The 25,558-nt window shown below is 40.2% G+C and overlaps 2 protein-coding genes across 3 annotated transcripts in view; one reads left to right on the forward strand and one right to left on the reverse strand.

Annotated features, from left to right (window-relative positions):
- niban2a (niban apoptosis regulator 2a) overlaps positions 1-15,106 on the reverse strand; it is a 26,754-nt gene extending 11,648 nt beyond the window's left edge. Inside the window, exons 1-5 of the mRNA XM_051411666.1 lie at positions 14,773-15,106; positions 9,652-9,782; positions 7,764-7,892; positions 7,571-7,676; positions 6,917-7,084 (exon numbers count right to left, since the gene is read on the reverse strand). Of these exons, the coding sequence (XP_051267626.1) occupies positions 6,917-7,084; positions 7,571-7,676; positions 7,764-7,892; positions 9,652-9,782; positions 14,773-14,827 (589 nt within the window). The 5' untranslated portion in view covers positions 14,828-15,106. The remainder of the gene's footprint in view (positions 1-6,916; positions 7,085-7,570; positions 7,677-7,763; positions 7,893-9,651; positions 9,783-14,772) is intronic.
- Positions 15,107-16,667: 1,561 nt separating this feature from the next.
- Positions 16,668-25,558, forward strand: part of stxbp1a (syntaxin binding protein 1a) — a 33,195-nt gene continuing 24,304 nt past the window's right edge. For both annotated transcript variants that reach the window (XM_051411667.1, XM_051411668.1), the window contains exon 1: positions 16,668-16,803. In XM_051411667.1, the coding sequence (XP_051267627.1) occupies positions 16,767-16,803 (37 nt within the window). In that variant the 5' untranslated portion in view covers positions 16,668-16,766. The remainder of the gene's footprint in view (positions 16,804-25,558) is intronic.

Below are 25,558 nucleotides of genomic sequence, written 5' to 3' on the forward strand. Positions count from 1 at the left end.
ATGAGAATTCACTGGACACTGAGGTTAGAGGCACAGTGGGGAAATAACAGCACAGACAGCTGCCATGTTGGCAAGTGACCAGCCATCATTTGGAGGTCAAATGCAGTGAAAAGTGTCTGAGCTTCGCAGCAGCAGGAGGGCCTATAATTTACCATCTTTGTATAAGACAGATACCCACAACTGATTTTCATGTCAACAGCAACCACATGGCCTTAATAATGTTCTTAAGCAACCAATAGTCAACCAACCTTTTTCCAATGAAGACAATTTATTTGGATGGTTTCACATGGCTGAATCTTCATGGAAGGTATTTTACTTTCTCTGCCAAAACTAGCATACTGGCCAAATCTGAAATTATACTGTGGAAATTACATTGTGTTGATAGTTGCATAAGGTGCATTCACAGACATTACTATGTTACACTACCTGATATTAACTTGTTCGTACTTCAGCTTAGAACAACACACCCTAAAAAAAACCTGCAACTTTTATAATGACTACCAATGCACACACTGTGAGGCACGCCTCCTAAGGAGGACATGCGAGTTAAAATGTTGGACGTGATGGTATTTGAGTCAAAAAATCGTTCTCTCTCTCTGAGTGATACATTTGTCAAATCTTACAACACAGACATGATACTTTTAAATTTAAGTGTCTCTTACGCTTTCCGAGGAAAACGGAAATCTTTAAAAGGATGTTCCTTATAACCACCACCATCAAGTTTTCTTCAGTATCAAAGTAATCCAGTGGAAGAAGTCTGTACATCCATGGGTACATGCAAACAGGAAGTGTTAATATCTAATTAGGCATACTAAAAGCCCACCAATTATGGGAACTGTAGTAACTTAGAGCATGATTATCCCACAAATAGAAGTAAGACAAAGAATAGGGTTGACAAAATCAGTAATATCTTTTCATATTGAACCATCAATGTTTCTAGCTGCAGTTATAAATCAGTACCCTATTGTTGTGTGAGTTATGAGAAAGGATGCAGCAAAGACTGTACCATTGCCAAGTACTATTTAGAGCCCCTAAAATAAATAGTAATTGTAAATAGTGGGGCTACAACATTCAGTCTTGGTGGTTATCAGATTTATTGTATGATGACGTAGAATACATTCTTGAACAATGTGCTAATTTCTCTATTTCTAAAACTTAAATAGTAGTTGGAAGTGTTTCTAAGAATAAATAAGTAATTTGGGTTAGGGTTACATGTAACACTTTTAGGGAACTATCTATGGCCAGATTATCAGTGTGAAAAACCTGCAAGTGAAATCTTCTACATTCTCAACTTGTTGCCCACAAGAGAAATTTCCTATCAGTGCCAAAAAAAAAAGGAAAATATTTTTTGACAATCTGCCAGCACTGCAAACCACTACACATTTCTCCATGTGTCTGAAGTAAGCTAGATCAAGGGACAGATTACGGTTTCCCTGCAATGTGTGTGCTGTGTGTGTGTGTGTGTGTGTGCTGTGTGTGTGTGTGTGTGTGCTGTGTATAAATAGAACATGTGGCAGCACTTACCACGGTCTCTTTATGTGAGGCATTTCCCTCCCTGCCTTGCTTGCCACACTCTGGTTGGTGGGGTTTTAGCTGCAGCTGTGGATGAGTTCCCAGGACTTCACATCCACAAATGTTAATATATATTGGTATTTTAAAACCTATTAAGCATTTGGATGTGAAATATGGTCTGATTAGACTTCAGGCCACCTGCCTTCACATTGTAGAAGGTTTTAAACACTTCTTCCAAACCCTCACACTGCTGCAGCTCCCATCGACACGCATGAGAAGGATTTCCCCATATGGTGCAGCCCTATGGAACCAGCCAAACCCACAGTACAATAAACACTCACTGAAACATACCATCAGCCGCAGACATGACAAACACATGAGTGAATAAGATCCCTGCCTCCAGCTGCAGTGAATGAGAGGAAGCTGGATATTCTGTAGTGGTGTATTTTGTATATTAGTATTTGTACATTATTATTTTTTATCATATAGCATGCTGGGAAGCACACTGCTCTGCTACCTTTGATGTGCCCATTGCAGGTCTGTTCTTGCTGAGTGGAATTAGTCTGAGGTCTGATCAGAGCAGAGGGCTGGTGACTGGTTTTAAAGGCTGTGGGGGTGGAGAGCTGGCTGTGATTGATGGTTCTCTAGTGGCCCAGTGGCAGCTCAGAGCAGTCTTTGACTACTAATGTGACGCAGTATCAGCCTGGCTGCTGGACTGCTGCCTGCAGTTCAAAGAGAACCTATCATAAGGGCTTTGTTTGTATTATCAATTATAGGAGGTGTAGGATTTAGTGGCATTTAGCAGTGAAGTTGCAGATTGCAACTAACTGACCACCACTCGCATCTGTGTTTGATGACCTGGGAATGAGAACAAGGTGTGAAGCATGTAAGAGGAACTACAGTGGCTGTGAGGCCCTAACTAGAGCCAGTATTTGGTTTGTCCATTCTGGGCTACTGTAGAAACATGACGATTTAAAATGGCGAAAAAGGCGACCCGCAGCGTCTGACGATAAAACGATTCTTATATCCAGATGATCATACACTAATGAAAACATTCCTATAATTTTTATTCTTTAGAAAAAAATATATTTCATTTCTGCCAATAGATCCTCCTAAATGTTACACACTGGACTGGACTGTTTTTAAAAAAAATTACATTTTCCGTTTTGAGAACCCAAAATGTCCTCTTATTGCTTGCTTTCCTTCACCAGTACCAAAATATATAAAATTATCTATTATATAAAATGAAAAGCAGAGAATCGTCACATTTTAGAAGCTGGAACTAGAAAATGACTTCTGCTGTTAACTGACTCTAAAAACTGTTGTTGAGGAATATCCTGTTGATCAGCCGGTTGAATAATAAACGGATCGCATCAGGATTATACATCATCGTGTTTACTTGTCAAGTTTATTATGAATCCAACCTTAAATTGTGATGCTATTATATCACTGGAGACTTTCTGAGTTGCCTGCAGCTTTATGGAAAATTTCAGTTTGGGCATATTGGGACCAATTTGAGTCATTATAACATTTGACTCACTCGGTTGATTATAGAGCAAAAGGACACGTTGGCTCCACTGTAGTCTACAGAGCTTTACAAAGGTCAAGCATCCAGAGCAGTCAGATTTAAATCTCTATCATTCTACCTAAACTACTTATTTTGAAGCGTAAACAAAGGTTAACCTGTCATAGTTACCATGCTTGCGGTTTCAAAATGCAACAGATGACTGTGAATCCACTAAGGATATGGACGTGGCTTTTTTGTCTTTTATGGCTCAACTCTGTGGTGCAAACATTCAGACTGACACGTCGACCAATCAGATGGGCGCCCCCTTTGAGTTGTGCAGAATAGCGTGATGAGGTTACCTGTTAACTGAGCTGATTAACAGGGTGCTTTGCAAGTCATCCTGTTAAAGCAATGCAAAGCAGCAGCTGATCATTTTATTGCCGAGCTATTGAGGATAAAACAACAAGAGCTGTTAGTGGATTCAAATAGGTCGCCAATGTGTCAGCGAACATTTAACTTGTGGTTTTACTTATCAAAGCCAGCTGAACGGTGTCAGTGTTCAGCTGAGAGACTGCTTTGCATGAAGCTTCTGTGCTGCTAGCAGTTTATTCTTCATGGTTACTGCAGCATCTTCTGTACTATGACTGACTGACACCATGTACTCCTCAGATGCCTTCTCCTGTACATCCAGATAGAATTGCTACTAATGATTAAAAAAATTTGGGGGGGGCAGGGTTGTAAATGTGTGAATGTGTATGTATGTATGCATACGAGTGGAGTGAAATAAACCACAGAGAGGGCAGGGGTCGGGCTGTAAAACCATTTATCACCCCCCGGAAAAGTATTTTACCGGTTCTGGTATTCCTCAAAACACCGACATGACAGAGGTGAGACTGGGCGTGTCAACACAGGCCAGAAACATGAATGCCAATCCACACTGACACCAGCAAAGGCGACAGTGAAACAGCCACACACTCTGTTCCTCACAACATATTCCTGGAGCCCTGCCTCACAGCTGGAATGTGTGGCAGGGACTGTGACGTTTACTGAGCATGCCCCAACAGGTAGTGTTGGGAAGTAAAGGGGGGGCTAGACTGGATACAGACAGAGGCTGATTTTGTTTTACAGTCAAAACATGTTGCACTAAAGTTGGTATTTGCCCATTGGCTGGTTTTAACCAAAACCTTCCTAAACTAAAGAAATGTAGCCCCTGTTTTTTGGGGCTTGCAATGGATGTTTTCAAACCAAGCTGCTAGCATTGTCTGAATTAAGTCAACACAGTTGGTTGGCACAATAGGTGGCTAAGTGGAAAACAAGGTGGAATCAGGTTGAGCAACTTTATCAGCCTGGTGATGAGCTTAAAGCCAGTGTGTTGTGTCATTTCTTGTTTCATAGACAGTATAAAGTTTAGCTATATTGTTCATGATACAGGATTGTTTAGGCTTTAACTTACAGTGGAAACATTTAGACAAACTATAGTGCACGCCTGCTTGCATCTTTCTGGGCAGGTGCTGAGTGATTTGATGCAGCTGACTTAATGATTACAATGAAACCTTGTGCATGATGATCACTTAAAGCACGACTACAGATAATTTAGCCATACATTAGCTTTCATGTGAGAAAGGCTGTCGAAACCTAAAAGCTTAAACAACACAAACAGTCTTATAATTATGTGTGTACACACCCACAGGCATGTGAAGCCACAGACTTGTGTATGTGCGTGCTTCAAATTAGGGTCAGGTGAGGTAAAGTCTTTGTAGATCAAATCATCCACGCAACAGAGAATATGGACGTTCCTTAGTTAATATAAAGTTAGTATTTTGCTGTTATTGTTTTATTAGGTTAAATTAAAAATCTGCTTGAATGGACTTTGGACTTGAATGGACTTTTGGACTATATTAAAATAATATAGGCCTATTGACCGCATGTGGTTAATATCTTTCAAGTCAAAATAATAGCATTATTAAATTTATTAATACGATAAAGAAGGCATGTAAAGATGTTGACACGTGGTTAGAATATTGTCTGTGGCAAATGTAAAAATGTGGATTTATTTACAACAATATGTAATTATATGTATCTTAGACTCAAAGATTCCTGTGATAGAAAAACTGGAAAATGAATACAACCTGGATACTTCAGCATCTGTAAATCTCTTGTAGAAAGAATTCCCATATATAGATATGTAGTAAGTTCATAATACGTATGAGAGCCTTTATAAATAATCTACACTTGATCTACAATCACGAGCACGAACACCACGAGCCTTTGCAGACAAGCCTGATCACATTAACTGCAGCAGTTTGTTTATCGCTGAGTCTTCTAGTTTCGTATTTTTATCTCAACTTCCCCAATGTTCCCACTCATTCTGATTGTCACTGCCTTAAGTCTAAATAAAGCGCTACTGAATGTGAGATCACACTTACACACACGTGCCTACATGCACATAACCACAAAAATGTAGCTTGACTCTCCCCAAACGAAGACAGTCTCCCTAGGTTACAAAATTTAAAAATACCTATCAGTTAAAACTTGGTGTATTATCTGCATGTGGCTAACAAGGTTTGGAAGCAGGCCAATCATTTACACCACTTTAGATTCTTCTGTACAAAGCCAAAGGTGTAGCCGAGAGACACTCAATGACAATACAACAAAAAACAAAAGATTACATTATGTTTGCACATCCTCTCTGCCCTCTGTGTCTCAACACAATGACACATAAGTCACGCCAGCACAAGAACAAACCTTAATAGAAGATCAAGAGTAGTTCTCCACCCTGATAAAACAAACCATCCCCTAATGCACCATCCTCCAGAACATACCATAAATTCACAAATAAAAGCCAGCACTCAAATAATGGTCAAACAAATAAAGGCTTGTGCCATAAAAAACCTAATCAAAAAGGGAAAAGCTGCAACTCATTACCACTACCTCAAGCTTTTGATTAATACATCATGTGTTATTTCCATTATCCTGATGTTTAGATAGACTTTATGTAAATATTTGACAATAAAAGCCCTCTATCAAAATGAAGGGATTAGGACGTTAATTAATCATTTGTGGTAAAAAATGAAAATTTCTCTAAGCTCAAAATGCTTGTTTTGTATGACCTACATCTCAAAACCCAAAGTTATTAAAGTTCATTGGTGATACAATAATTTAAAATAGATAAAAGCAGCAAATCCTCACATTTAACAGGCTAAAACCAGACAAAAGTCAACATTTTTGTTATATAAATGGCTTGAACAATAGATCAACTTTTATCCCCTCCTGGTTTTAGTAGTAGAACGGAATACACTAACATCAAGCTTCTCTTTATTATGACATAAAATCATGAATATAAAAGCCTGTCTCAAATATAAGACTGGTTCTGCCTTCAGTTGAATAAGCTTAGGGTTAGTCTTCTCCTAACTATTTGAGTGATGCAGATTGTCTGTCTCGGCTGTTAAAACTGTAACATTCGTATCCAACGACATCATGCCACACTGTAACCAAGACCAATGAAGAAAACAACAACAAATAACAAACATCATTCCTGCAAGATTTTACATTCACAGATCAAGCAGCTAATTCAGATGGCATGTAAAGGCTTCACACTGTGACACACACTCACACACACCCTCATCTGAGCCGCAAACAATGGTAGCGAGGCAGAGAAAGGCACTAAATGTGCAGGGTGGAGCACAGAGAGAAAAGCACTGCTGCTGTTCAAATGGCGCACAGTAGGCTCTGGACAGCTAAATTAATTGACTGAACTTATGCTCATCATAGTTTTCAATAAATAATGAATAATAAACAATAATAACTTAACGCTACCGGGGACTTCCCTAGTGCTATTACTGCTTCACTTCTACTTCAGCAGAAGTGAGGTCATTGTGTTCTTGTGTGTATTTTTACCATTGTTAGTGTGTCTGACGCAGTCCTGCAGCACAGCGTGCCACTTCTTCTGCTCCTTCTCTGTCATCACACAGAAGTAGTGGTGGCGGGCGTACGGGTGCCACAGGATGAGGGGGAACTCGGTCGCACACTTGATGAACGGATTATTGCCCACTTTGGCCGTGATACCTGCAACAAGCCATATGAAACTGCAAGATTTGGAAAGCACTTTAAAGAAAATAAGAAAATGAAGCTGAAATGTGTAAAAAGATCTGTTGATTTAAAAAGGGAATTTAAACAGTGACAGATTTTGCCCATTTTCAGTTTTTACCTTGGATTAATGATTTGCTCTCTATAATGGCAAAAAAAAGCAGATTCTGATAAATACAATGGCAAAAAAAAGCAGATTCTGATAAATACATTTGGATGAAAGCGAGACGTACTGAAGTGTAACAACGTACATAATGTAATTGATGTTTAGTGTTCTACTATAACTCAAAAGTTTTTAAAAACAATAGTCAATAATAGATAATAAATCAATACTGAATTAATGCCCAGGCAGAAAGTTAACAAATATATATGGTACAATTTTATTAACAATTTGTAGCCATATTTTGTAATATATTGTCATATTTACAGTTGATTGGTAACGTTCTCTGTATTTCCTTTTCCTACCTGGCAGGCTGGCATTAATCAGCTCCATGTATTCTTCCATTGAGGTCAGCGCCTTGTACCCGGCGCAGTTGATGGTCATCTTCGGGTGAAGGCCCCGTTCGTGTGCCTATTAGAGACACAGCAAGCTGTTTTAACAGACATGTCCAAATCATGGAATCAGACAGCTGTTTAGTCGAGTAAGGAGCACACTCACTGTTTTGCTCTCATAGAGGCTGATGATGTAGCTGTTTGGCACAGATACAAAGCGGTTCCTCCATTTACGATTCTCCTCCAGATACTGAAACAAACTCCCTGAGAAGATGAAGCGGCCTGCCAGAGGGTCCTGAAAAGTCATAGAGACGGCACTGAAGCATGATGCATTGTCATATGTTATGTATCACTGAGTTATGTGATACAAAGCATAATAGATGTGAACATTTTGTATTATTACCATTGTATTATTATCTTTCATAAAAAATGTGGGTTTCAAAATGCTCTCTGTCAAAGCTCCCTTAACTCTGCAAAAGACCTGAAGCTTAATTGGTGTTTCCAAATGTGCGGGGGTGAAGATATCTGTTTAGTGTTTACACAAGGATACACACCACCCACTTTGTTTTTAGATTTCCTTAGATCAAATAATACTGCAACTGAGACTGCTTAGAGAGGAAGGAAAGAACGAAGGAGACAGAAGGGAGTAGCAGAGCCAAAACATAAAGAGGTGCTTGTGTGAACACATTTGCTGCTTTTTCCCTCTTAAAAGGGTTTTTTAGGGAGTTTCAGTCGAATCAAGGGTGTGAGGACTGAGGGTTTTGTACAGACTGTGAAGCCCCCAGAGCCAAATTGTGATTTGTGTGTTTGACTGCTGTTGGTTTGCTGGAAAATGTTAAATTGTCTGTGGTGTCTGTGTGGACGGGTGATGGGGGAGGAAGAGATGATCCTCCACAGCATTATGTGAGGTAGACCACAGGCTAATACTATTAAAATGTTTTGGTTATGTTATGTCTTGTCATTTACAAGGATGCAGTAAGTTTGAATCATTTGGATCTGATGTACTTATGCACTTAAAAGTTTGGTTTTCTGCTGTAAGGACACACTGATTACCACAGGAATCTTTGCTCACCTCCGGAATGCTTCCAGTAAAATACGGTGAATGAAAAAATAGGTTGAAAATGCAACAGAGGTAAGGAATAACAACAGGTCAAACTACAGTTTTGGTGGTGCACATGGTATATATATATATAAGTATAAAACACATTTTTCAGCCAGATTTTGTACTATTGCATATTATTGTATATTTGTAGTCCAATGATTCTTTTAAATAATCAAAGTAAACACAGAAGAATTGGCCTATAAGATAAAGGGGCGTACATGTATGTGTTTGAGTGTTGGTTGACATATGCAAATTTTGCGATTCTATCATAAGCACACACAAGCGGCTGTCCTCCTCCTCCACATAGTGAAGAGAGTAGATGGACTGCCACAACAGAATTCCAAACAGTGTCTCTGTTCATGTGTGAAATGTGCTCCACTTCCCCTCCAGTGATTAAAACATGAACAAAAGTACATTGAATAACCAAAAAGATGAGGGGAATACAAAAACAGAGGGTTCGCCTGTTAAAAGGTAATATTCTGCTACACGAACCTCAAAAATGAGCTCATTCAAACATCATGTATAACATCAAGCCCTTACAAAGCCTTCATTGAAGTTTATGTGGCGCACAAATCGTTAAACTACTACTAAGGAAGACGAACAGTAAAATTATTCTTTAAACTGTCCATTATGAACACCCGTCAGAGAGTCTGATTGTGTGACTGTTGGTGTCTGTGGCCCTGTTGAACTTTGTTGCTTTAGTGAGTACAAAGTTATCGTAATCGTTATAGGTGACAGCAAAAATATAACAATAAGACTCAAGTGGTGAAAAACTGGAATTATCCTTTAATGACCAAATTTCATGTGGCATTAAAGACAAGACATAATATTATGATGTGTTATATGTTCCAGAAGCTACAAAGATTAAAATAAAATCCATTCACTCTTGGAATCTGCATACTGTCTTTGTTTGTATAGTTTGTCTCTTTTATAACCGACACAATGCACTTGCCTTTCTGTGAAGCAGCTGTGACTGTGTTCCTCCTCCTCCTTCTATCTCGTAGCGGACGGTGTTGAAGAGAGCGACAGCGTACTGCTGCTCGTACACATCGCTGAACTCTTTCATCACGTCCCTGGTCCGAGCTGCAAGAGGACACAGACACACAAGATCAGGACACATCCATATTAAAGACAGACTGAAAAATTACAGGTAAAGACATTTAGTGGACACTAATGAAGGAAGCTTGAACGAAAGAGTTAAGGTTCATTTTGGTTCAAACAACATACGTCAGTAGGGAAAAGATCAAGCGCTTCAATTCATTTACAACTAGACAGACTTGACTAAGTCTTACAGCAGGACTGATTCCCAAATGCATCTCAGATGAGGATTTTGTCAACTCTATTTTGGTTTTCCAAAACATATCAGTACTGCAATTCAAACGTCTTTGTTAAACATTAGCTGGGTGCAGATAGGGAGCTGCAGTTCTCCTGTGAAGACACACTGTCTTAAATGAAGTCTCACTACGTCAAAAAAGCCACAACCTTCACCGCCGCTATCGGCTCTTTATGAAAAGTGTCATATAATCAAATTTAAAGTGGGCCTATTAGACAGAAAACTAACTCTTGTGTGACGCTTGTGCAGCACTTAAAAAAGAGATGCCTACAATGAACTATCAGCACAGTTCACTTTATATTACGGCTGTCTGGTACAGCTCTGTCATTGGTAAAACGTTTGGGATGGAAGTGCTTTTGCATACTTAAAATACAACTGCAGTCAAAAGACTTTTGAATGTAATTTCTGCTTGGCGTCTTGCTAGATTCAAATGTCATTTTAGATGTACTTACATATTCAAACCCAAGATTTTGACTGCACCATTCAATCAAATAGTAATATTTACTTATCATTTTACACATATTTCCTGCCAAAATTTAGCCTGAAGTATCTTCAGGTGTTGTGGACTGTTGGTCACACAAAATTTGAAGAAATCACTTTGGAGTAATTTTCACTATTTTCTGACATTTCATGGACTAAATGGTTAATCATAATGAAAAGTACTGTTAGTTGCAGCCCTAGTTTGGAGTCTGCCTATGGGCATGAATCAAGTTGAATCAGCATTTTCCTGTATTGCATTGATCCTTCTCACAGCTTGACTCAGCACTTCTTTTCCACAACTGTGTGAAAGCAGCATCCTAGTAAAGAGTCCAAGAACCTGCCGGAGGGGACATGAGCTTTTCCCACGTTCCAGCGCTGGAAAAAGAGTCAGTTAGTGAGTCAATCAGTATGTTTGGCTCAGTCAGCAGCAGACAGTGTTGACTATGATCTGTTTATGGAAGGAACAACACAGGAAGGAGGGAGCCGGCCTGCAGTGGGAGAGCAGGAAGGAAAGAGCTGACAGGACAGGATAGACAGGGAGAGAATGTGTAGGAGACAGGGGACAGGGACACACAGACTTATTAAAAATACTGTGTCATACCAGGAGCAGATGGGTGGACAGGTCAGAGGAAATATAAAGAAGACTGTAAAAGAGCTGAAACACAGACTCTCCTCTTTAATCCACAGTTTAGTATGGCTGGCTATCGAACCTACTTTTTTCATACCGACTAAAAAAAGAGTATTGTAAACTGTCAGGGAATTTGACATTTTCTTTATTTTTAAGTTTTCTTACATCTGCTTGTGTGTAGATGAAATGTAACACTTTTGTTCAATGAAAAAAAAAAAAAGTGACGATCGGTACCAAAATGCTGGATTCGCATCTGCACTGGTATCAAAAAGCCCAACTGTTTATCTTATCATCCATTCTCTTTCACTCATAAAAATAGCTTTATTAGAGTATGAGATAACTTTTGCTAAACCTCAGACAGGTTTGGTTATCAATCAACCACCACCTACCTCAATATTAAGATATATAAACATACTTGCTTAGGGGAAAAGACTAACTAATAAAGTCATTTTTTAATTTCAATTTACTATCTATCCTATGTTATAAGATATTGTGCAAACAAGGTAAAAAGAATTTCATCTTTCAGCACTTAAGGAACTCTGTATTTTGGCTTCAAATAATTTGTCACTTTTTTTTATTGCAGATATCAGATAACACTCTCTCCAGTGTAAATTTCCACCAGATAAGTGCTGGCTAAGGGGGCTTCCGTTTAAAGAGTGCAGAGAGTCGGTACTTTCCACTGGTTGTCCTGCTTTGCCAAAGTCAGCAGACTGGATAACTGTACATGGACAGCCTTTTGGGCACTTGGATATTGGAATTTGGGAACAAAGACCACATCATAAATCACACACTCAACCCTCTGTTTAAGCATGCCAAAAAGGTTCTGTTATATCCCTCCTCCACCTCCTGTTCCTCTCTTGCCATACAAGAACCAAAGAGAACTCATCAGGCACCCCATCAATGAGGCAGTGCGCCCTAGCTGACTCACAAATACCTGGAATCACTGAGCCCATAACCCCACCATTAACTTATTCCTAGATTCATGCCATTTGCCTTGCTTCATCCTTCCAATGTCAATTCCACGTTCTGAATAAATAAATGGATCAATAATAAGAAATCTATAGATGTTGTTATCAGCACACAATCATATATGCACTCAAATGTGTCTCTAAGGGTAAGCTCAGCCACCCTACGGAGGAAACTCATTTTGGCTGATTGTAACTGTGATCTCACTCTTTTGGTCAGTGTCACTAACTCCTGACCATTGGTGAGTGTTGGAACAACAGGTGCATCTAAAGCTGTGCCTTTAGACTGTGCTGCTTTATCCTTGTTTAAATTCATTATTTATCTTAGGACAAGGACAGAAATGAGAAAACTACTGAGTTGAGAACAGATGCAAACTAGCAGAGGGGGATAGACCTTTGTAGCTCTTTTTGGGGTTATGATGGTTTCACACGATTACTGTTTATCCCTCTAGTCCAATAGTACATCTAGCAAGCAAGGTCCCAGCTACACAAAACTGTGACAGCATCGGACAGGAGATCAGTTTGTACTGAGGCAGCTGTGATAGGGAGAGTTTCATGAAGTAGGATTAGCATTTTATCAAAACATCTTTGAAAGGTGTTAAATAATCTCCTCAGGAACATTATGTATTATTATAAAACGCATGGTTGAAATATGAGATGTTGACATACGCTGGTGAACACATTCACACCCTGCTTTTGTTAAGCATAAAAACAATTATGGATTGATAAACATGAACTGTATGGGTTTGCATTTGTACTGTGTGTGTGTGTGTGTGTGTGTGTGTGTGTGTGTGTGTGTGTGTGTGTGTGTGTGTACACATATTGCTTCTGTGTTGTGTGGGCTTACAAGGGAGGAGATCATTTTGTGAGAATGTGCGCAGGCAGCATGGATGAAGAAATCACCTTGTTGGGAGGTGCACTCTTCAAACAAATAACCCAGTGCAGAAATGCTGAGTAGTGGGGTGGCGTGTGAGAGTTCTGGTTCAGCTATTAATCTTGTGACATGTTTCTACCTGCTCTACTTCTGCAGCTTCACTCACTATCTTCTCCTCTGACTCATCTCTCCATGTGTATCTTTTTCTCAGCCACACTCATAAGCAGATATTGCACTATTTTAGGTCAAATATGAAAGGATGGTGGCTCTTTATACAGCTGTTCACGAGGTTCTTGTTTTACAAGTTTTTTAATCTTAAACAGATTTCATAAATAGATCAGCTTTTCTCATAACACCTTCTGTCATATGACACCTGAGCCAGCACCATTTGCTGATGTGGGATTGTGCAGCTGAAGCTCCACAAAAGCTTGTGATTAGACCTTTTGAGATGAGATTGTTTTGTCACACAAGTTGTTCCCTAGGTCAGGGTTACACCTTCCATGCTTACAGCTTCTTTTCAGCTCTTTCTGAATGTGACAGTCTGCGTATTCCTCGATTTTTAGAGGCCTACCTATAGTGAGTATCCCACAAGGTGATGTCTTCAAATTGCTTGTTTTGTCTGACCAACAGTCCAAAACTCAAAGATGGCAGCCTTTAACAATGTTATTTTAGCCATTTTAAACCATCTCTGAGAGTATTTCTCTGTCCGCTTCACAAAAAACAGCAACAACAAACAAACTTGAGTGTCTGAACCTCAAGAACATAATCTATGGTTTCCAGAAGTGGTTTCCTCATGCGAGTGCGCCTGCCAGCATACGCACACAAACACAATTACCGTCGTGAAGGAACATCCTAACTGAGGATAAAATGACTCTGAAACAACAGTTCCTGCAAAGCATAAATCTGGAGGACGTAAACACCAACTAAAAATAAAAACAAGCAAGTCTTCTCCATTTCCCTGAGCTGTTTTTTGACCTTGGATGCATTTCTAAACTACTTCTAGCAATGGCCGTCTAATGCTTTTAAGAAAGCATCTACAGATTCATGAAAGTGTTTCAGCCTCTGCACTGTTCCTCCTCTTCCCTCTGCTCCCATGCCTTTGCTGAAATAATCCCACAGACCTGCACAGTTCACAGTGGGAGGCCGGAGGAATCTGAGACTTAAATAGCAGTCAGTCCCAAACTTATACAAACACGCTCCCCTTTGGGAAACCTACTTATTATCTGAGAGAAATGGGTCTGCGGCACAGATGGGATTCAGGGGAGCTCTTCAAGTAGAGCAGAGCAACAATGCACTGATGTGAATGACAGGCTTTGTCTTAGTGAAACGGGGAAGGGTGACACTTGCTGAGAGGGAATTGCTTGTATTAATAACTCAAGAAGCTGGATATCTGCAGGTAATGTCTGTAATGTATTTTACCAGCACATACAGCATTAAAAGAGTGGAGGCAGGTTTCAGTGGATTTCTCTCTCTAGGCCAGTTTGACAGCTCAGTTTAAAGATTGTTTGATCTAAAATACAGCTTCAATGTAGTGTTCAGACAATTATGACTAAAAGAGAATTTAAGCCAACTTGAAAGTAATTGAATGATCAAGAAATAAACTTTTTAAAATATAGAAAAGCAATCATGAACTGTGTAATATCGGTGTAAGGACACTACTGAAGGATATACTCAATTAAAGTCTTACAAACTTTTATGAAGGTTTCAGTGCTGTTTTGGATGCGGATAAAGCAACTTTTAAGGAACTTCAGTCTGTGGGAAGTTGAGCTGCAGCTGGGGAACTCCTCTCTTACCTGTAATCATCTCCCGCCTGCTCTCGTCCAGGTGAGAGGAAACCACGTCCCCCATGGTTACACGAGAGCCTCGCGCAGATCCTGCAAGTATCCGATTTAGTTACAGGTTGTGCTCAAAGGGAAAATAGAGTTTGGTGATATTTCCAGCAGGAGTCTCAAGTATCCAAGAAGAGAAAATGCTTCACTTATCCCCCCTGAGAGGCGCACGGCTCTGGCGCTGCTGAGTGTCTCCAAAGTCCAGAGGAGGAGGAGGAGGAGGTGGAGGTGGAGGAGGAGGACTGAAGCGAGGTAACAACTTCACGCCGGCGAGGAGATTGGGAGGAGGTGAACACGGGTCTGGTTCACTGTGGCAGGACACACCCTCAGGGAGTCATCACTGGTCCAACGTGTTCAGTCGGCCCTGCCAAGGGTGTGGTCAGAACCAGGAGCTTAGCATATTCAGAATGTACTGTAAGTGTGAGTGTTGCGTTTGTGTGCAGCCTGCCTTTATTTATACATATAACTATATGACATGAATATGACATTTAATACACCAACCAGCATGTGCTGTAGCCTATATAATGATAACGCCTGAACTATGTGGCTTATTTTAAATTAGTTTCATATCAGGTATTTAACTATTTTCAATACTGCTCTCGAAGCTCTAAATAAGCTTTAGTACTATTAGAGGGTTTGCACTGTGGGAAAACCTTTTAATGATGACCAGTGGTTGCGTTTTCCTGCACAAAGATACATGCTGCCCTCTTGTGGACACTTACTATTAATGTGGGCCTGTATCCACTGCAGAGAATCTCACTTACATCCTCCACCACAGCTAACCTGTGATGAAGAACCAATGAGTCACTGCATTTTATTTAGACATTAAATAATACTCACAGAGGAATGGAAAAATATGTTCAATATTCTCACTGATTAATGCCGGCTTCAGTGTGAAATCCAGTAGGCTATTCTCATAATGTTCTCATTAAATATATTGCTAATCAGCGAGTTAGGAGTTTATTGTTTTGGACTCCTAATAGATGTTTCCTTGGCAACAGCTGCTCTGTGTGGAGTTCAGTAATAAACACATGTTTATAGGTATGCTTCATACTGTGTATCAGTAACAGCAATAAACAGTTCCAGGTCCAGTGTGTCACATTTATGAGGATCTGTCGGCAGGAATGGAATATGATAATCATAGGTATGTTTTCATTTGTGTATGATCACCTGAATATATGAATCATTATGTTTTTGTTACCTTAGAATGAGTCGTTTTTATCTACAGATGCCATGGGTTGCAGACCAAACACTGACTGTAGATAGGGCCTTATGTGTTTTTGTAAGTGTTGCAGCCATCATACGTTCACAGTCCGTTCTCATTCCCAGGTTGTCAAATACGACCCTAACTGTTGTTCAGTTATTTGCAATCTGCAACTTCACCACTAGATCTCACTAAATCCAACACACTGGTCCTTTAAAGTAGTAGATCAAACTAAAATAAATCCGCAGCAGTTGTAGTTAAGTAAGTAGTAATAGTTGTTTGGAGTTTATTGTTTTCATGAATTTCATTTATCAAGCGAAAGATGCTTTTGTCTTTCATATTGCTCTCAGCCAAATAAGCTAAAAAAAAATTTATTTTGACTTTGATTTTTCAGGCAACATAAGAAACTTGTATACATCACATTCAGCTTTATGAACATCACCAATAAACCAAACACAGTTCGAGTCTTTTTTTAATCTGAGGATTAATGAGGGATTTAAGATCAGGAACAACGATGTGGTAAGAAGTTGCTAATAAGGTAATAAAAGAGCTAATGAGCGCCAGTTGTAGCTGAACGCCCAACACCACCAATGAGAGGATGATGCGGAAGGATACGCAGTGACGTCTCCAACTGGAGGCTCCTCCGCAGCGATGTGAGTAGGGAGGGGGAGAGAAAGAGAGAGGGAGAGAGAGAGAGAGAGAGAGAGAGAGAGGAAGCAGAGGGTGAACACTCGGTCCAACACTCAGCAGCATCATGGCACCTATCGGATTAAAGGCGGTGGTCGGCGAAAGTAAGATATATAATTCTATTATTTTGCGCTAAATTTGGTGAGATGTGGCGCAAATACGGCTCTGTTTGCAGGATGCGGATATCAGCTAGTGCATTGGGGGGTGATGATGGTGATGATGAAGGAGGTGCTGTTGGTGTTCCATTGTATCCTATTGTAAAGCGTATAGTGAGGGAGACGTAGATAACCTGCAGAGGCTGGTTCCTCTCTCCAGGCTCCTGCGGTGCGGATGCGCAATTGTATTTCAAGCGTTGGAGACCTACCGAGCGGTGATCAGCCCACTGGCAGAAAACGCAGGCATCATTCTCCAGAAGGATGCAGAAAGCCTGGCGGCAAATGTAACCCACATACGCCCTTTTAGCCTCAATCAGCGCTTATTTCAGGAATCATCTGCGCCGCAACATAAACTGTGGTTTTGTTGTGAATATTGTTCTATAAGATACTTCATACACTTGCTTCTCACGCCTAATTAAAGCCAATATTCTAATGTAATGCTGTTGGTTATGAAGTGACAGGAGATCAGTGGGATTCCCTGGTTTCAGCAGTGCCTCACCCCTCTGATGGAGCATGAATCGGTTGCGTAAAACACCCTTTCTCGACCGGAGCGCTTCACAGCTGAATCAAGCTGCTGTCAGCTCCGTTACACATCAATGGCGGATTGTATCCAAGACGAGAAAGTTGCCTAAAGAGGCCGCTACGCAAGAAATTCCGCATTATCTGTAAAGACGCTACTGTGCAGTAACGATCAGCGAATGCCCTTTCCTCATCACCGTGCCCTTTACTGGCGGTGCGCCACCGAGTCAGTGTGATCCTGCATCATTAGGACGCTGGAGAGTCTGAGCACTGTCTGATTTTGCCATTAGACTCTCGCCATTAGTTATTTGGGCTGATGCTCCAGCACTGTTGGTGTGTGGTGCTGATGCAGGCCTGAACATGGAGGCGCAGCTCGATTCTCCCGAGCAGGGTCAACCGGGTGCAAGCGTTGTTGGTCGTGATAATGTCAGACAGGCCTGCATAGTAAAGAGAGACTCGTAGAGACCACTTCATGTGAAGCCAGGTTAAATACATCACTAATATTTTTCCGTCTTTAATTCGGCTGCACGTTTTCTTCCTCCTCGGTAGCGTGCCCTGCCCGTGGTGCAGGATTTGCTCCATTTGATAGATCCTGTTCAGGTTATTGATTCGGCTTCACATTTCACTAAACACATCCACGTACTGCCTCTGTAGTTATGTCTCACGCCCTGCCAGTGAGATTGCTAAATCTCTAAATATCCTAAATCGTATCAGGATCAGCGGTGTGTCATATTTGTCAAGTGTCCTCCCCCCCCCGGCCCACTCAGATCCACATCCACATCCACATCGACCTCCTCAGTCATACAGAGTTACAGTATTGTTCTGCTTTGATGTGATAGAAGGTGAAAATGGTTTGTTCTTTGGCTGAGGATCAGGCCTCCCATATGGAGGAGAGTTCAGCCAGTGATTACAAACCCAAAAATATGCATTCACACTGAATCCTAGGGTACAGCGTGTGATCAACATAATGAAATATTGTTATGATTGGTGGTATATAAAGCTGTTGTCACAGTGGTGATGGATAAGGCTGAAAATAACAATAGATCCAGGCTATGTAAAGTAAAATTAACCATACTCAACTGTTTGCTTGGAATTGTTGATTTTAACAATGGGATAGTAAATGAATCAATGACATTACATGATCATATTGTGATAAGATTCCACTGATCATACTGAATTATTGGCTAACCCTGCTGTGGAGTTACAGCACAGTTTTAAAAGGTTATTAGGAAATGTTGTTTGACCAAGTTCTATATTGTGGTTGTGGTGAAAATTAGTATGAGTGTGAGTACAGAGTAGCCCTACATTTTAACACCAGGCATCACTGGTAGTCGTCATTTTTCTGTAACACAGCAAACATTTTTTAACTCACAAGACTGAAATTTGATAGAAATGATATCATCTGCGTACCTGCAACATTACGCAATACAGCTTCAGATGCCAAATATTCTTGTATGTTCTGCATTATTTAATTACTTAGGCCTCGTAACTGGCAATTACATAACCCAGTTTGTAAAACTAAAGGCAGGCACACGCAGGCTCTCAGTGTCGACTGAATCGTCTTTTCCAGAGCAATGTAAACACTCGTGCATGTTTCCCTGTAGGTGAAGGCAGGGACGCAGCAGGCAACACCTGCGCTCTGTTTGGCTGAGGTGAAGCTAGGATGGGATTGGTGGAGGTGGTGGGGGCAAAAAGGGGAGGGTAGCACCATCATGGGTCCTCTCTGCAGCAGTGGATGTAGCAGCCAGGCTAAAGGAGGGGGATGGGCAGCAAGCAGAGCTTCACCCTCCCCTTTCATGACTGTATGTGAGCATCAGTCCCAGAGAGCAACAGAAGGAAAATAAGGCTGAAGGATGAGGATCACAATCTGAGCTGGTAGATATTTAAATGAAAATGGTTCTGCTGCTCAGGTTGATGAAACTGAGAGAGCACAGCAGCTCTTTTTGTAAATTACAACAATCCAGTAAATAAAAGGAAATAATATTCTGTTTTTGACATTCAAGAGGTGAACACTTTACACTGTAATGCATATAAGGCTGTTGAACTGGATCATTATATTGGCCAGGTGTTCATGTTATGTGTCTATTCCTTGTATTCTTCACTTCTTGAGACTCTTATATGTTGACCCAGACAAGGAATCATACATGTATTCAGTAATTTAATGATTTATTTGGAGGTGGATTATATGGATAAAATCTTGTATCACAGAATATGTAATTTCCTATCATGATATTGATACAGTGGTAGACTATAGTCAATGTTCTTGGAATTAACGTAAGAAAGTCCTGATAGATAAAGTAGCAATAGAATGTCTGTTTTTTGGTTCATCGACTGAAATATATACCTTACATATCAAGATACCTCATCACATTTCTGCAAAAATCCTTTCACTTGAGACAGATTAACAGTGTCTCACACGTTATTCCTGTTCAGGTTCATTAGGTTCATCCTGCGCATGCAGTGCTGTCAGATTGACACTCCACATTCAGCATACACACAGTTTTAATTAGCATCCTGTGGTTGCATAACAGGTACAAGTAATGTGATTGTCCATTTAGGAGTCAAAATATGCCCGTTCAGCAGAAACGAAGGTGTAGAAACAACAGCCTGACTCGAACCACGGTCTTACACCCACTGGCCAACAGCAGTGTTGTCGTTAGCTGTTCATTGTGGCATTTTTGATCGATTCATTCATCAGTGAGCTAAATCAGAGTGCCAAAATCAGCCAGTTGTAATCCAAAAATTCAAAAGACATATCACACCTGCAACAATAAGTGATTTGCGTTGTTGCATTTCTCATGTGAAGGATTAAGTCTGTGAATGCAGAGGTGGAGTTCAGCTGGAAAAAAAACACAAAACAGGTAGATACTGACAGTTATTCCCAATTCCATATTATTATGGAATAATGTTAGCATGGAATAAGTATAACATTATTATAAATGGAATAATATGGAAGTTTTTTTCCTTAACCATTGCCCTTACTGCGTTCAGCTTTTCCCGGTTAGGATTCCTTCAGTGTTCATCATTCAGGAGGTTTTTACCAGAAGCCGAATTATCCACACAGGTCTTTTTCTCTCCAAAACAAACGGCCCTGATGATTAAAATCAGTAAAAACACTAAACAAAGCAGTTTCACCTTAAATATCAGCATTTCTCTGCTGCTGTTCGGCTGACAGTGGACGTCCCGGACAGCTTGCCAGCCGAGCTGCTGCTAACGTTAGCTCAGCTTGTTTCTCTAATGACTTAAGATTTAGACATCCAATGACTAAAATCCTTCATCCGGTTAAAATATTTATTTTTAAAATGACCAAGATCGAAAAAGTCTATTTTAAAAATGTGATTTAAAACTGGATAAAAAGTCAGTTTATGACAGCTCCTGGAAGAGAACAACACTGACGCATGCGTAAAGGGGATATGACACCATTGATGGGTGACTTGTGAAACCCACCGTTACCTAAATAAAAAGACAGAGTTGTGGGTTTGAACATTGTTGAAAACATTGGGTATAATGGAATTACACATCTCAACAAAATATATAATATAGATCTAGCATTTTTAGACATTTTAAGGCAGAAATGTTAATATATCTTTAATGATACAATAAATTAATACTGTTCATTGTTGTAAAATGAAACAATTCACAGCGTGTGCTGAAAGACGCCAGCCGAGTTGTGAGTAGGACTTGGCAATAAATCTGAATTGTATTGTTCTCTCTTTTATTCTTGTCTCTTGTAGCAAGACTTTGAAACTATTAAAAGACTAAAGTTTGGGAAATACACTCATTTACTTTCTTGCTGAGAATCAAAAAAGGAAATCGATACAACTGCCATATCTGTGGGTTAAGTACAAAGTTAGAGTCAAATTGTGGTTAGCTTAGCTTAGCATATAAACTGGGCGTACTAGGAGACAGCTAGCCTGGTTATGTCCAAAGTTCAATTTCTTGGCAAACAAAAGCCAGGTGGAGTGAGGTTGCCAGGTTTGCTATTGTTGTTCCTAAAGAGAAATCAAAACCATAACAAATCACAGCAACACATAACTCCCCTTAAAACGGTACATTGTTGTTTTTGTATTTCACTTTACGGAATAAACAAATGAGATTCATTGCATTCATTAGTGAGTTCTGGAGGTGTTGGTATTTATTTCCTATGTGCAGTTTTTATGCTAAGCTAGGCTAACCACATCCTGACTCTTAAAGGTCCAGTGTGTAATATTTAGATATATTGGCAGAAATGGAATATAATATTCATAGGTATGTTTTCATTAGTATATAATCACCTGAATATTGGACTTGTTGTAGGATGAGTCTTTTTTCATCTACAGAGACCCCGGGTTGCCTTTCATGGAGTCCGCCATGTTGAAACGGCATATTTTATAGGGACTTTTGTGGTTTCCTGGAGATTTTTAATGCACTGATATGACACTTATATTGATCTTCTCATTTAACTCAAGCGTATTTCCCAAAATATCTGTTTGCGACGACAGAAATATCTAGAAGCAGGATGGTGTGTATTTACTCATCTCTCTGTAGGGCATTGTAGAAGAGAAGGAAGGAGAGGTGAAACAGAAACCGAGAAGGACACATGCATGCACTTAATTGCACACACTCACACAACACACACACACACACACACACACACACACACACACACACACACACACACACACACACAAAGACTGACCTTGGAAGCATCTCTGAAACAGAGCGTCACATACTTGTCTGGGTTCAGTGTCTGACGCAGTGCCTGCTGCCCCTGGGCCTCCATAAAACACACACACAGGCACGCACAACAAATACACAAGCATGCTGCACACTCTCCCAAATAAATCTATGCCGAAATGTCATGTCGTCGTGGTTACAGAGCATGAAGGGCTGGCTGAAATAGAGCTTTCCAAAGCAGGGTTACAGTGGCTCATCTTAATGAATTGCCCTTCTCTTTCTCGGAGAGAAGAGTGCTGTGTCAGAGCTGGCAGACGTCGTCCTCCTCCTCCCACTCTTCTTAGCAGCACGTGACTGCTCTCTCCATCCTCCTTATGCATACAAACACACATGCGGTGGAGACGTATTTAACACAGTGTTACAGAAATATCTACTTATAGAAGATTGGTGCAGTACCAAAGCCAAGCAGCGTCAGCCAAGATACTCTCGTCTTCCAGTGACATAAACAAAAAGAGGAAACGCACATTAAGGAGACAGAAGAGGAAGGAGAGCATGACATGATGGTGATGTGACAAGTTGTTATTTTAACTGGAGGAGGAATTAAAATGCAAAATGATATTGATTGGGGCTTTTATGGTGTACATTAACCAGTACAGCTGAGCTGGAGTAGACTGCAGAACACTCAGAGCTTCAGACAGGTTGTAACAGCCTTCAGCATCACAGTGGATTACTTGCTTTATACAGTCTGTTATATATGGTCTGCCATTTCTAGCACCCTGGGTTATCTGTGAGTTTTTTCAGCTTCACATAAATCCCTCTTTGTCTTGTTTTTTAGCACTCTACAGAAACCAACAAATGTAAACTCTGTGTGGACTGATGAATTAATTCATTACATATCAAGTTTGTTTCAGCTTAGTTGATTAATCAGTAAAACTGCAACCACACTCATATAAAAATATACAAACATATAAACAGTTTTTGCCATCTGACATCCAAACACACACTGAGAGCATGGTTTGATTTGGGGTCAAGTGGTTGCCCTAAATTACACTTCATTTGATAAATTAATTTCTACACCCCCATGAAAACAGAGAGCCTCTGGACATAAGTAGAAAACTACACTCACAGAATCAAATGTGTTCTTGACGCAAATGATGTATTCTCATCTGAAAAGAACAGCAATATCATACCTACGAAAAATAATAAAAATAATGTTCGTAGGTAGGCGTCCAGTAGGAGTCTTACAACACCAGGTTTTGCACAGTAGTCATCGATTAGCCAAGTGGTTGTCACTGGCCTCATTATGTAAGAAAAAATAGTTATTCTGTGCAACATTTAAAACAAATCGAAATTCTTAATTGCCATTTTGCATGGGAAATAAATACAGTATTTTGAATGAACTGTGAAAGCTGTCTGATTGCTGCATTACTTCTATTGATTGATAAGGGCACCAATTCATCTGAGTTTCCCTGTTTAGCAGACAGGTGGCTAACATGTGGCTAACATGTGGCTAACGTGTCGTGAGTGTATTGCTAACCACTTGGCCAAAACATCTAGTTTCTTGTGCATGTAAATGTGGATGATCTTAACGCCTTTACACCCAAAAGGTTTGTGTCTCAGCAGCTAATTATCTGGTGTCCTGAGATGTTAAAAGCATGTACAAGCATGTATATGTTCATTGTTGTATGTTGGTGCTTCCAAACCATGCCTAGTCCCATGTAGCCTCTTTTATATCTATTGAATCTTCTCAGATTGTGGGCTGCTGAGGTACGTTCATGTAAACTGCATGAGAATTAGTGGACAGACACCTTCACCAGAAATCAGTCCACTACCGTTAATCTACAGTACAGATATAGAGACCTTGCCTTTTCCCTGCTCAAGTACAATCCTCACCCATCACCTTTCGGTGTGGGTCATGGGAAAGGGTCCTCACATCAGTCCATTTCCTATTTTGGCTGGGTGACCCGCACCCCTCCTCAGCCTGCATGACCTTTGACCTCTGGACTGGATGGATGTTGGAGGCCAGAGAGGCTACAGACTCATGATCCTCTATATGATTTTCTTGCATCCAGCTTGTGCTGGTTGGAGTTGGTTAGGGTGTAACTGCAGGCCTGTCTGACCAGGCTGCAGAATAAATATCAGGCCAGGAAAGCAGACAAACAAGATTTCAAGATTGGCGTTCACATTCAGTCTTTAATGTGTAGTAAATAATTCGGAATCCATTTCATTGTAAATCAGTGCTCAAGATACACTGAACTGCAGGAAACCATGGTAGTACCACCTGCAGATAAACTGATCCTTAAAAACGGATCACGATTTAAACAGGAGGTGCAGTTAACAGGCATTTTAATTTTTTTTTATTGATTGATTTTAAGGACATAGATAGATAGATAGATAGATAGATAGATAGATAGATAGATAGATAGATAGATAGATAGATAGGTAGATAGGTAGATATTCCTTCATCTGTCCCACAATGGGGAAATTCCAACAAACAGCAGCAAAGTGGATATAAATAAACAGTAACATTGTGTTAACACAAATAACACAAAATAGTAGCACCAGCAGTTGCACATGGGCAATAGATTGCACAGTAATTATTGCACATTATTATTATTATTGATGCCGAGAGTTTACTGGGAGCAGTGCTGGTTGTTAAACAGTCTGACAGCAGCAGGAAGGAAGGACCTACGATATCTTCACCTTCACACATTTGGAGTGAAGGAGTCTGTCGCTGAAGGAGCTGCTCAGCGTAGTGATGGTGTCCTGCATGGGGTGGGAGACATTGTCCATCAGGGATGATAGCTTTGCTATTATCCTCCTCTCTCCCACCACCTGCACTGAGTCGAGGGGGCAACCCAGGACAGAGCTGGCCTTCTTAATCAGTTAAATAGTCTAAAAAAACAGAGCATCATCATTTCCGCTCTCTTTTAATATACTATTAACTCCAACAAGTCCAAACATAGAAAATAATGAACACTTGACTATGCATTATCACTTATATATGGCATAGTTTTATTGATGGACATGGCTTCATGTGTTCTTTATTTGTGTCTTTCACAAGGGCTTATTTAAGTTGAGACCCTTTCTTTTTGACAAACAATTTTAAAAAGTCTGAATTGAATGGCAAGGGCTGTCATTGTATTTCACTGTGAGCCCTGCGGAAATGTCCGCCTTTCTCTTTAAGATCAGCCGTGTCAGATTCTCTCGGGAGTGATGCTGCTGTGAAGCTGAGATCCAGAGAAAAAATGGGTCATGTACTCATAGGTGAAAGTCCCCGAAGGGGGGAGAACCACGAGGCAAAGGAGAAACTGTCAGCTCTTCACTGCTGCATAATGTGTAGACTCAGGCTTGTGTGTACATTGACCCAATCAGTAATATCATGTAACACATCACACTGCTTCTTATTGTGGCTAATGGATGAAGTCCTCACAAAGTGTGGTCAGTTGGTTTTGTCAAACACGTTGCTGCTTTTTATGTTTTCTGTGGTTGAAATCTAATGTTTTGCCGTTGCATTTTTCAATTAATT

The sequence above is a fragment of the Dicentrarchus labrax genome, unplaced genomic scaffold, assembly GCF_905237075.1.
Source record: "Dicentrarchus labrax unplaced genomic scaffold, dlabrax2021, whole genome shotgun sequence".
NCBI lineage: Eukaryota > Metazoa > Chordata > Actinopteri > Moronidae > Dicentrarchus > Dicentrarchus labrax.